Below are 13,472 nucleotides of genomic sequence, written 5' to 3'. Positions count from 1 at the left end.
CCAACCCACAAAGTCAAAATTAAGCAACTTGCTCATAGTAATTCTGGATCTCATCACTAACACATGTGAGCAGAAGTAATCATGAGCATGAAACCCACAGCATCCAAGAAATTCCATCAGACAGCATTTCTAAATTCTTTGTACTGTTACAGAACAGAGGTCATCATTTTGTTAAATAAACTTTAAAGACAGAGGGATGATAACTCTCCAGTGCTTCACTGGCACTGTGGAGTTGCTTTCTGTAAATTATGCTTTACTGACAATGCTTCAGAATAGTGCCCAGGATTAAAGATAAGATGATAGGAATAGCCAGTAACAAATTATGAGAAGGCTGTCCAGTATCAAAACATAGGCTTTTTGGAAAAAAAAGTTAAAAAAATCTGCAGTCCAATGGTAGGACTTGAGCCCTCTAAAAAGGAAATCTCTGCTTCAGCTCACTTCCACAAACAGCAGAGAAAGCTAAAGGCCCATTACCATGGGATTAGTCACTCCCTATCTCCTGCATGTGGAAAGAGCCTACAGGATTTATATGATTAGCTTAGACTTAACACCTACATTTATCTTTGAATTTGGCAATACAAATCCCACACTAAATATCAAAACCCACTACCTTTCAGTAACCATCTTTACATTCACACATTTAAACAGTGTTCCAATAACTTCTTTCTTAAATCTGGGTTAACACAGAGAAAAGGTAACTTATCAAATACTGACTTGATGTCAGTGCCTCTAGGGGAAAAGCAACACAGACCAAGTATCTTTCTCCTGCCTCTCACTGCCACCCCATTTAAAGCAGGTTTGAATATCTCAAAGGCACATCTATGAAAATTAGTTTTCATGTCATGCCACCTACAAAGTCTCCTAACATTTACTTTCACCATGTTACATGGGTATTTAAAGTATTGCCATAATTAGATGGGGGGGGGGAAGTAATCTAGAAATCCAGTGGTACATTTCCTAGACAGCAGTTGGAAATTCTGAGTCTTAATAGAACAGAATAGAAAAAACAAATGCTATCTGCATCAAGGAAGAGCTCAACTAGATTTCTAATAGCACTGCACTTGAAATGATCTGCAATGCCTCTTCTGTATTGAAAATCTGGCAGCAGTCTCACTGGCTGACTGAACACTTCCTTCTGGCTCCACAAGCCTTTCATTCCACATCTTGCTCTCAGCATGTATTTGTACCAAGTATGAAATACTCTTTTTCTCCACTATTTTAAAGGAAAAGCATATGGGCTAATGTTTCAGTGTGACTCCAGATACTGTTTGAGCATAACAGAGTAGACAGAGACACAGAGGTAGATTTGGGGTTTCTCTTGTGTGTTACTGGATGTGCATCCTTTAATGTTAGTTTTTTATTGTCATGGAAGCAAGCCATAGTAATAGTTATTTTGAACTAAGGACATTTGTCTGCATTATCCTCAGGTTCTAGCCAGAGTAAGGGACTCAATTTGAAATGCATTCTTTCAAAAAAAAAGTATTTCTTTCTGTCCAAAAAAGCCTTAAAATTAACAACTCAGCAGATGAGCTATTTCTCTGTAGGCAATCACCTCTGGTTTAGGTTTATATCTGACAGAAAATACATTGTTGACTTACACAACCCTGTATATGGGAATTCAAGGGCAGTTTCACGTGCTGAGGGTGTGCACTGTGCTACTGGGACTGCTGTCTAGATACCTACAAAATTCCATTAACAATTTCCACCCGCAGATTTAAGTTCTTAGTTAATTTATTTATTGCTTCTGTGAGGTAAAGTCATGCTAGCCACAATTTGAGGCTAGGAAATGAAGGAATGGAGAGTGACTTACATAAGGTCAACGAAGAAACCTGTGGAATTAAGCCACCTCTAGAGTCCCAAGTTAATAGCCATAACTGCAAGATTGTCAGTAAGAGCCCATATTTCAGGTCACTCTGATTAACTTGGTTCACTCTTGTGAGATGATGCTCCTCAGTGATGGACCTCACACAGAAGTCTTGAGTGTTTCTTACCCAACTGCCTACAGGGTTTTCTACAGAACCAGGTTACTTCCTAATATGCATTCAGTGAATAGGAGGAGATATGAAAAAAATATATCTTGATCTGTTGGAGTTTAGTACAGCCTCTTCTTTCAAGCACAATTTAGACAAGACAACCTTGCTGCTAAAGTAAGATAGTGAGTCTTCCTGCAAGGGATGAGTATGGGTAAGCAAGCAAGCATACATACATAACATACATACATACATACATACATACATACAGCCCAGTACCCAAGCTTATTTGCTCTAATTATGGCTTTACATCTGGGTTTAAGCATGTAAATGGGGCTACTGCTTTTAAAAACCGTGTCTCGGAGGAGAATTAGCTTTATGATATTACAGTATACTAAAGAGAAGTTTCACTTACTGGTCTTGGTAAACTGTACTGATACATTTCTGGTCTGTATGTGGGTACCCACTGTACCCCCCCTCTAGTTCGGGTCATGGTACCAGGAGCACTGGTCACAACCTCCGAGTAGGGCAGGTGCGGTGCTGAGCTGTACGCCTCCTGCCTGCTCTGTCCTCCGTGGCCCGCAGAGGCCAGGCTGAAAGCCTCTTCCAAGAGCATATGCATCTGCTGTCGGACCTCATCAATGGAGGGCTGAGAACTTAAAGTTGAGGTCTCCGAGTGGCCCTTGGCCTGCCGGGACCTGACGTAACTCCGAGGCTCATTGACACGGTCAACATTTGTTTCTTCTATAATTTCAGGCTCAGTCTGTTGGATGGAATAAAAGCATGTATATGTAAAAAGCTTTACAAGACAGTATTTGTGCTGCTTCACACAAAACACTCTCAAACACAGATGTAACGTATACAAAGTCAGGAATTGTGACAATATAGACACATGACAAGTACTAGAAAGGAGTGATATGAGGCAGGAGAGTACAACAGCCTTTTATATCCTACAGTGCTTGCTATGAAAACTGGCAGGGGCACTCTGTAGCAGATTAAACTGTCAATGATTCACTTAAAAACAATTAGAATTAATGCTTAAGTTATTTTCTTAGCTGTTAGTATCAATGGGAGTACAACTGTGCCAGGAGGAGTATGACTCCCTAAATAGTACTACAACTATGAAGGACCACTTGTAACAGCTAGAGACTGAAATTCTTTTGTCCATTCTCACATGTTAAGATTTCAAAATTTCCTGAATTTTCTATCCAGTGAGTACCACTAACAATTTTCCCAGCTCATTTGTCTTACCTAGCCACTGAACAGTAGTTACACAGAAATGTATCCCAAAATAATGTGGGAAGAGTGAATGGAGCATGTACTCATGAGATAGCGCTCATGCAACTTAATTTGAAGGGTTACTCCTAGGGTAATTCCTTGAGTACAGATAACTACAAACAGAAATCACCCTCCTGATTTTTTGTCTGTAACATCAGGACAGAAAAATACCACCATTACTGTAAGAAGGAGACAGTGAAACACCTAACTTCATCAATATTCTGTGAGGCCAGTCTTACAGCCTATGGCTTTTAAAAATACATTTTAAGTAAGTAACCTTAAAAAGCAACCAATTTCCTATATAACACTTCAATTATCAGTAAAATGTGGGTACAATACCAGGATAAGTGAAGAACAAAATATGTACCTCCTTCTATTTATAGCATGCGGGTAGAATTGTGTTAGCATTTAAAATAGCCACAAAGGGTGTCCTTATTAAAAATTCCAGCGCTATCCTGATAATTTATTTCAATGCTCTGTAGCTCCTAGTGTGGCATTCATCTTTTTCCCATACAATGGTGCTTTTCTATACCTGACTACATAAGCAACTGTGTCCCTAACCTTCTGCAAGCTATGTGTGGTCATACATACAGGACAATCATAGCACATACTTCTCTATTTCCAGAGGAAAATATCAAACTGATTTTCTGTTATCATTCAGAAGTGTTATATGGTTGGCCTAAAAACTATTACTAAATTTCAATAAAAGGTCTTAATCTGTTTTCTCTTTTAGCCATTGTAAGTATAGCTGTATTTTGTACTCAGTGAAAATGCAGCAATAAAAAAGGTAAATTAAACCAGTAATTAATCATTTGCATATTAGAATTTAACCATCATTTATGTAGTTACACCTCCAAATTGAAAACCACAAACCCAGCTTCAGGCTTCCTTAGTGGTACATACACCAGATTGAGGGAGGAACAATTTAACTGCACAGTTATCAAAACTGAGTAATTTTGGAGGAAATCTTCAACTAGTTTCCCTTAATTTTCTTCCTGCATTTTGATTCTTGCTATTTGTGTTGTTACAGTTAAGAAAAAGGGGGAAAAAAGAAAAAAAAATTAAAAATAAGGTAAATTTTAGAACTCTGACTGTAACATCAGTGGTGTAATTAGCTTGTATAAGCTCAAGCAAATTGCTTCTGAATTCATACTGTCCCACCTGGATACTTATTAACCATGATTTTTCCATTTCCTCGTGCCTGTAAAAGTGTAAGTGAATGGAATCCCACAAGAGACCTATTAGTATCCAGATCTGAAATAAATCACATTCTCTACAACAAAACACCATTTACCATTGTTGGAAAGATAAACCCCAGCACATAATCTGTGCATACTTGTAACAGATAAGGGGAAATAAAAGAAAAAAAAAAAAAGACAGTTTGTTAATCTGTTAATAAAAAATCTCATGACCTGAAGATAATACAAGGTATTTGATTCATGAGTTTAATTATTTGGAACTGCTCATAAAGTATGAATTTCACTACTGTTTAGTAGGATTGCTAGTAAATAACATACTGGCAGAAAGAGATTAGCATGAGTCCAAGAAGACTGGAGCCTTTAGAACGACAAAGTGGATGTTCAAAAAATTATAGCAGATGTTAGCTAGATGAAGAAAAGCACGGAGGATTTAGCATACAAACCAGCCCTTTTTCACCCATTTTCAGAGACTAGATTTACAGAGGTGTTTTAGCTACACCACTGGTGAGATCCATATGAATCCATGCATAAATGTAAGTGCATGCCCATGGGTATCCTGGGAAACCAAGTCTATCAGAAGCTCAGCACAGCGCTGAGGAACCTCAAACAGGAGTGAGGGGAAACCAGCCCACGCTGCAGGCTGAGGCTTGGGAACTAAATTTCAATATCCTGTCCCATTTTCCCCTGGCATTTTTCTGCTTTCAGACAGGCAGTGCATTCAGTTAAAAGAGGTGCACTGCAGTCAATCTGCAGCACATTGGGCAAAAAGAACTTTATGTAACTTACTGGTAAAAAAGACTGTCACAGACAGCTCACCCAACTGCAGTGTTAAAAGAAAGGCAAAAGCAAGCTTGTGTATGATAACCACAGAGTTTATCATTGCTCTTCGAACTTTCCAGAATGTGCATAAGTTCATTAATCTACTTTCAAGGTTTTTGAGCAAAATTTCTTTAAAATGTGTGTGTGTGTATATATATATATATATATATATATATATGCAATATATTAAAGTATATATTTAAAATCTGTTAGCTACTTATGGCATATTAATTTTGAACTAATAATAGGAGGCCATGCCTGCTCCCAGAATGTTTTCAACATTCATTTCAGGCAAATATCATCTATGAAAAAGTATCTTTTATTAGCATATTAAAAAAAACCAACAACCTTGCTTTTTTGAAACACATCATCTTGAAGATACTGAGAGAAGGCTGGTCTGATGTTTTTATCTAACAAAGCTCCAAAATAAAAGGAAACATTTATGGGAGAGAATCTTCTTTTTTGCAAAATGCAAAACACATTTCAACAGGTTATACTTTTATTTTTCCAGCCCACAGAGAGGTATTCTAATGCCTCAGAAAGCAGTAAAGCACTCATCCAGCTTATACAGCACTCATCCAGCTTATACAGCACAAGACTCGTGCAAACTTTATAGAAAGTATCTAAGTACAGAAAATCATGTAAGAAATCTGACACCTACAACACAGCCCAAAGAATTCTGTGAAAGGTTTAAACCTCCCTGAACACATCCCCTGACCTTGGCACATTCCCTGGCCCTGGAACATTCCTTCACTTTGCTAAAAAAAGAGCCCTGGCAGCCAAGAGTTGACAGTTAAGCCCCACACATAATGCTTCTCATCCACAGAGTTTACAGAATGAACAACCACCAGATGAACTCCCTTATTTTCCAGAATGGTTTAGACCTTTTCTAGGGACTGATCCTCAGGGATGGCTGAGCTAAAGCATTTTGTACATGTGATGAAGGACTGAAAAATTCTACATTACCCTATTTTTGTCTTCATTCTGTGTGCACACAGTGTCAGATTGCACCCAGTGTATGTTCAGACTGTGCAAGACAACTCATCTGTCTTGTTTTGGCTGCATGAGTTCCCTGAACCATAAACCAGCAGCTCCTCTGCCTGTTTTTGACATTTACCTATGCAAAACTCTCCTAGTTCTTAAGTAGTAAAAAGAAAGTATCTGCTCCTAGGGGATTTCCACAACATATTGCCATCTAGACTCAAGTGAAATTCCCAGAAATGGGTTGTTTATTCTCCTGAATCAAAACAGCAGCCTCAGGGATATGGAATAGACAGAAGATTTAAATTGCAATAAAAAAAGCTCAGTATCAAGTTAGTCCTTCTCATACTTAAAAGAAGTATCTAAATTCAAAATGCAGTACTTTGGCAAATAAAAAGTTGTAGGGGAAAAGACAGGTAAAATTCACAAAATAAATGGTCTGGAATAGATTTGGAAGCAAAAGAGGTAATTTTTAACAAAATAAATATATAGCAATGACAGGGAGGGTTTACAAAGGCAAGGGATAAGGATAGACAGGAAAATAAACAAAACCAAGCCCGGATGGCCATGTATTCCCTGGATGCAAGTGGATCCAGTTCTTTAGAAAGCATGCATGCAGCTTGGGAAGTAGGCCCCGACCACCTGGTCAGTGCAGGAAGCAGCAGCAACTGATGATCTCTCAAGCAGGTGAAGCAGGGAAAGAGCAGTAAAAGATGTCTGCCCTTTGTGGGAGAAGGGTTGCTGGACAGGAAGGGGCAGTGGAATAGACCACCTTTAACCCAGGGGACCACCTCCTGAGAGGGGGAAAAACAAGGGATCAAGTTCCTTTTTTCCACCTGGGGGCTAGGTTCCTTCAGCCCCCAATCAAGGATAGGTGTAACCCAGCACACAGGGCAAATATTTTGTTTGCATTTCAGACTGTAAAATTATGTACAACTATGAAGCAGGTGGAAAGGTCTATGGATCCTGAGCTTTTGTCAGGATAGTGAGTGCACATAAGGTACTGTAATGTTAAATACCCATTGGCCCTCTGGCTTGTAGCTTATCAGTAGCTTCCTGTGTTTAGGAGTAAATTATTAGTTTGTTAATCAAATTTCACTGCAATATATCTGATAAACTTACATCATAACCACTGTTACGGATTCCACGCCTAGGTCTTTCTCGAGTCACAAGAAGATCCATCTCTGTTTCTCCTGGGCTAGGACTGTTCAAAGACTGCCTGCTTCTGTATACTGAGTTCTTCATTGGTTGCCTAGAAAGCATAAAACAAGAAAACAGTGACATGAAAACAGAAAAATGGCAGGCAGCACTATTCAGTGCTTACCTTAATTCTAAAATGATGAGGTTCATAAAAATGCTACTTCATTATAGGGTATTCTTTTTATGCATATGGACATGCTAGAAACCAATAACATTAAGAGATCACTAATTCTGTTTGCTGTTAGCCACATAAAAAACATGAACATCATGTGTGGGAGCTTATCAAATGAAATGTGGCCCAGGAAAACATCAGAACCCTTGCAACCTCAGCTGATATGATTGAAATGCATAGAAAATAGATAGGTATTGTCAAAAAATAATAGGAACTCACACATACTTAGATAGGGAGCAGAGATTTTGGTGGCTGCTCCTGAGAAATGAGAGAGAAGTGAAATAATGCTCCACTGAAACAAACACCCAGCAAAGTGAATGGGAAGAGAGATAGGAGTGGGAGGGAACTGCTTGCAAGATGCTATTTTTAAATAGCCAGTTTGGTAACTGGCCACAGGTTTATCAGAGAGATGTATACCCATTAGACTGCTTCCAGCATAGCTCTGAGCAGCACTGTGGCAAAGGCATCCCTAGGCACTGAGCTTCCACTGCTGCATGCTCAGAAGCAAGGGGGAAGCAAAAAAGAGTAGAAGACATCATATAACTCAATACCCAAAATATCCTGTAATCTTTCCAACACAGCCATTTCTTCCCTTGTTACTGGTCAAACAAAAGCAAATACAGCATTGCTCTGTAAGACACAGAACATTTCTGCACATGGACTCTTCAGGAGTGGTTGCCAAATCGTAATACAGGACCTTCATGCTTCATTAAGCTGCATCTTTCAAAAAGGCTACATGTAAAACAGAAAAGTTCTGGAGATGTTATTCTCAGGGTATCTGGCCATTAGTCATCTTTTTGCATATCCCAGAGAAGATCTCCTCCGTCTGTAGATCAGTAGGATATCAAATAACAACATGCCAGCTTTGTTTATCGACACAGCAATTACACTGTTGTGAGAGCTGGATATGAAGTTAGCCTTACCTAGTCACGCTGGTTTTCTGCTTTGTGCAATTGCTCCATTGAAAATATTGAAAAGTGGATCAGGTTGTCTAACATGGGACCTAACAATGTTTATAGTGAAGTAAGAGCAGCTGCACTGTTATGTCTGAGTTCACACTTTCAGTCTCCATTTGCACAATAGATTGACACCTGAATACTTGCATTGTGCTACCACCCCAAAACAAGCTGGGGCCTACTGGATCAACCCTGGTCACTATGCTCAGCAGCCAATATTAAGAGATAGAGCAAAGGTATAACAACACAGATTTTGAAGTGATATCCTTCTTCAGTAGGGCATCTGGACAGCTATCCACACCTGCCAGGATATATTGTCCCTTCCTCTGGCACCTGGAGCCAGCAGTTCTCAAGACTGACTGGAAATGCACATTTGTTCTTGTTTTCCCGTGGCTGTCTTGAGTAGCTAGTACTTACTCAAGTTATAGTAATGTTGTGGGCCCACAGCATTATTTTGCTCAGGATTAAAAGGTAGGACAAAAAAGGATCAATTTCACACTTCTAATTAAACTTAAGTACTCTGGCAAATACATTTTAAGGCAACTTTCAAAAACTTCTATGTGATGTTTAATCACAAATCTCCATGTGCACGTTTGGAAGTCCCAAAAGCACTGCCAAAGCAGAAGACAAGCAAAGGTTTTGGAATAAATTATCCCTACAAAAGTAATATTGAATAAATTAAAGTGCCTTGTCTTGTCTCTTCCAGGACTGTATTGTCAGTATCACCAGAAAACATGGGGAACTAGCTTACACTCAGGCCAATCAGATCTGACAATCTTTATGGCTGTACATTAAATGTCTCTAAAATTTCATTACCTGTTTTACAATAGGTCCATAAACACTTACGTGGTGCATTTGTGATATACTTTCTGGGGGATTCAAATACACAGCCTCTCTAATACATGCAGATTCTTGACCTGATTACAAACTATTAAAGAAAATCCCAGAATAGTGCGTATCATCAGTAGGCTCTTAAAAATTGCCTTGAGATTGCCAATTAGCTCATTTTAAAAAGTTTTGCTAATGAGAAAGGAGGTATGAATGCTAACAACTGGCATTCAAACGGGTTAGCAAATGCCTTCTGGGAACACCACTGGAGCATCTTAAAACAAGAATTTTATGGTACAGAAGACTCAGAGGTACTAAGTGCACAAAGCTGTTTGTTCCTGAGCGGATCAAATTATTTAGTAGCAATGTTTTGTAAATCAATTTCAAACAAATCAAATATGTAGAGGTGATCTTGAGTAATCTGATCAATTGCATCTCTGTTTTCTGATGTATATTGGAAATGCTGTAATAATGTGATTTAATTAATGGAATATATACCAAACAGAAAAAAAGTGGAATAGCCTTTTTTCCTAGAAACTTCAAAATCTTTGACCCACTTCTAAGTGATGTTATGTAAATGAAAAGAAAATAATGCAGTATTTCAGTTTTTAATTGCTGTAACTATAATGATATAAACAAAGCATAAATTAGACATAAATCTCTAGCCATTTTATTTTTCATTAGAATAATGAAGGGAATAATGCTGTCATGTGTGTTGCAGCATTTTAAGTTCAGTTCCAGGTCTTAGCATGAAAAGGACAGCATAGACTTTGGAATCAGTTTGTTTGCAGGTATCTGCAGCATCTGTGAAGATTACAGAATCACAGAATGTTAAAACTTGGAAGGGACCTCCAGAGACCATCTAGTCCAACCCCCCTGCCAAAAGCATGATCACCTAGGGTAGTCTGCACAGGAATGCACCCAGGCAGGTTTTGAAAGTCTCCAGGGAAGAAGACTCCACAACCTCCCTGGGCAACCTGCTCCAGCGCATCATCACCCTCACTGAAAGGAAGTTTCTCCTCATGCTGAGGTGAAACCTTCTATGTTCAAGTTTGCATCCATTGTTTCTTGTCTTAGTACTGTGCACCACCAAAAAGAGCTTGGCCCCTTCCACTTGACACCCACCCCTCAGATATTTACAGATATTGATCAGATCCCTTTTTAGTCTTCTCTTCTCAATTAAATGCTCTATGTCTTTACAGAAACAGTCCTTCTCTCTTCCTACATAGGCATACAGAATATATATCTAACAAGTAAATCCAGCAGTCAGACTTGCTTGGTTCAGCCACACCATGAAATCATTGTATACCTGCCTCTAAGCAGTTTATATATCATATCACTGATCACCATCTCAAATAGATGATGACAGGTTTACACAACACATTAGAAAACACACAGGAAAAAAATGTTATTCTGGGACTTTTCAGCACACTGGCAGCTGACCAAACAAACATCAGTATAGCTAACAAAAAGCAGATGGTTAGCATTAAAGTTTCATGTCTAATGTTCTAAACATTTCCTACATGGGATATGACACTTAATAAACACCCAACTTAATGCTTCAGTCCTTCACTATATGTATAGCATGTTCATACCAATGTTCCTACTGTTCCATCTATAACTTCTGGACAGACTCCTGTATACTGCAGGTTCAGTATCTTACCTTCTCAGTGCATTTGGAGCAATTTATTCCTCCCTCACTGAAAAACTGCACAAGGAAATGATGCCCCAGAACCTCCAGCAAGGATATAACATACACTTAAGTCAGCATCTTTTTTCTTCATTGTCCAGTGCAAGCCTGGAAAATGGCCTATCAATGACAGTATTTCTCAGTCACTTAACTCTAGACCTATAGAAGTTCATTTGATTATGGCTTTTGCCATGTTCTGAGCCAACACTGCCTTTATACTTCATCCCTGTGCCCCAAGGGTAATTGATGAAGTTGAACCATGTGCACCACTGATGCTTTAATTGTAGTTATGCTTTGTAGAATCACAGACTTGTTTTGGTTGATAAAGACCTCTAAGATCATCAACTCCAGCCATCAACCCAACACCATCATGGCCATTTATACATGTCCCAGATTGCCATGTCTACATGTTTGTTCAACACCTCCAGGGACAATGACTCTACCACTGGGCAGCCTATTTCAGTACCTGACCAAATGCTCATAGGAAAACTTTGGTCTGAACTTCTCAGGAGATAGAATGCAAGACTTCATCTCCAAGTATGAGGGCTATTTCCAGAGGAAATGGTTCAGCATCTCTTTTTCTCCCATGAATCATCTGCTGATGGTCCCTGATTATGGTAAAACCCAAAGCCTTCATGGTGTGAGAGACCCTTCATTCTTTCACTATCCCTAAAGGAAGAGGAATATGCATACTGTGCCTTTTCTGGGGAAGGACTAGTGTGATCTGCTCTTCTCAGTGTGTCAATTTGTGTTTCAAAGAGCAACAGAGCCGGTCCACCCACCCACAGTGGGCTCAGGCAGAAGCAGCACGTACACTCCTTCCTCATTTCTAAAACGAGTAGATGAATATTCCTGGTGTAGCATCCTCAAGAGACAGCAAAGGGTTAATCAAACATTAGTACTGTTACACAATATGCCAGCTTCACGTCACAGATAAGCAAATTCTGAGTTTCTCTATTAAAGGCACAGAAAGATCACCAAACACAGGTATGCACACAAGCTCACAGACACTATCCCTGCAGGATTTGACAAAATACATGGATCACATACTGGTTGTGTTATCTTATGCCTACTGCAATAGTTATATTCAGATAAAAATAGAGACAAAATAGTAACAACACTGAACTTTGGAAAATAACTAATTCAGATGCTAAATCCCTTGCTTAAGTCCACTCTCAGTATTAGCAAAACCCCCACTTTTTCTATTTACCTTACTTGGAAGATTGCAGGAACGTACAGCAGTGCTTTCCCTTATATTTCTGTCTTTCCATTTATTTTTTTCACCACATTGCAGTTTTATCAGATGATACATAAATAATCCTGGGTTACATGAATTCTCTTCATAAAGTAGAAGGGACCAGTTGATCGTAAACCAAACAGTTGGCTCACTAAACAAAGCCCCTTTGATTCTCTACAACCCTGGACATCAACTTTCCTCCCAGATAAAGAGCTGCACATAAAGTCTCACCTGTTCTTAGGCTCAGCGAACGGAGACGAGACATCTGCATCTGTATCCAAAATGTGGTCAAGTTCTTTCTGATTTTTTTCATACATCCTTTTTCGGTCTGTCAGTCCCTTGTTATCAACCTGTGGGAAATCGTAGTACCCCTTCCTCTTGGCTTTCAAACGCAGCTTGTTGCGGTAATGTTCTATATCGGACTTCTGTTTCAAAGCCTTGTTCACCTAAACAGCAGAAAGATGTTTAAAGGATGGTGCTGGGCTGGCTACTTCAAAATCACATTGTCAGAGTGTGTTTGATGCGCTGCAGCTGTCATTCTACAGAGCGAATTTTGTACCACACTGTGCCATCTGTAAGCAGCGAGGAGCTGCAAGTGAACAGAGGCGCTGCATTTTTATGGCTTGGCAGATGGTTAAATAATTTTAGCCTAAAAAACTCTGTACCATTACAACAGTGACTCAGATACACCCACTGAAGAAAAACACTCATGATGTTAGCCAACTGTTGTGACCTAACAACATGCTTGGTTTTTGGGCACCATGAGGAGAACTCACCAATGAAAATTTTTCTAGGGTTCTGTTAAGCACAGAGACGTCACCGCTGACCACCCAAAACCTTCAACAAGTATCTCATGGTTGGGGAAGAATTCCAGGGAGATATCATACAAGTCTTGGAACCCAAGCATGGCTTTTGGCAAGCACCTGAATCAGACACTTGTGCCATCCCACTTTGTTCCCAGGAAACAAACGTACCCTCCATGAACAGGCTGGAGTGGAGACAGAGTAAAGCCATGGCCCTGCTGCATTGCTTCTTGCTCTGCCTAAGAACACCCTGGCACACAGATGATCTATACACATTTCCATGCTCTGCCACAGAATTCATGTAGACAAAGATCTTACTCTATTCTCTGCTGTCATTAC

At 39.4% G+C, this 13,472-nt stretch overlaps 1 protein-coding gene across 7 annotated transcripts in view; it reads right to left on the bottom strand.

Annotated features, from left to right (window-relative positions):
• The window catches only part of KIAA1549L (KIAA1549 like), a 113,195-nt gene that overhangs the window by 10,343 nt on the left and 89,380 nt on the right, over positions 1–13,472 (bottom strand). For 6 of the 7 annotated variants that reach the window (XR_010988498.1, XM_068147892.1, XM_068147888.1 and 3 more), the window contains exons 15-17: positions 12,562–12,776; positions 7,370–7,499; positions 2,386–2,733 (exon numbers count right to left, since the gene is read on the bottom strand). Coding sequence is in view for 6 of the 7 variants with exons in the window: in XM_068147892.1 (XP_068003993.1) it covers positions 2,386–2,733; positions 7,370–7,499; positions 12,562–12,776 (693 nt within the window). In the remaining variant the exon portion in view is untranslated. The remainder of the gene's footprint in view (positions 1–2,385; positions 2,734–7,369; positions 7,500–12,561; positions 12,777–13,472) is intronic. The other variant, XM_068147891.1, reaches the window with a different exon arrangement.

Source organism: Melanerpes formicivorus, unplaced genomic scaffold, assembly GCF_026170545.1.
Source record: "Melanerpes formicivorus ecotype bairdi unplaced genomic scaffold, bMelFor1.0.p_v2 SCAF_16, whole genome shotgun sequence".
In the NCBI taxonomy this organism is placed as follows: domain Eukaryota; kingdom Metazoa; phylum Chordata; class Aves; order Piciformes; family Picidae; genus Melanerpes; species Melanerpes formicivorus.
Note: the sequence above shows the minus strand (reverse complement) of the source record. Positions and strands in the feature narration are given on the sequence as shown.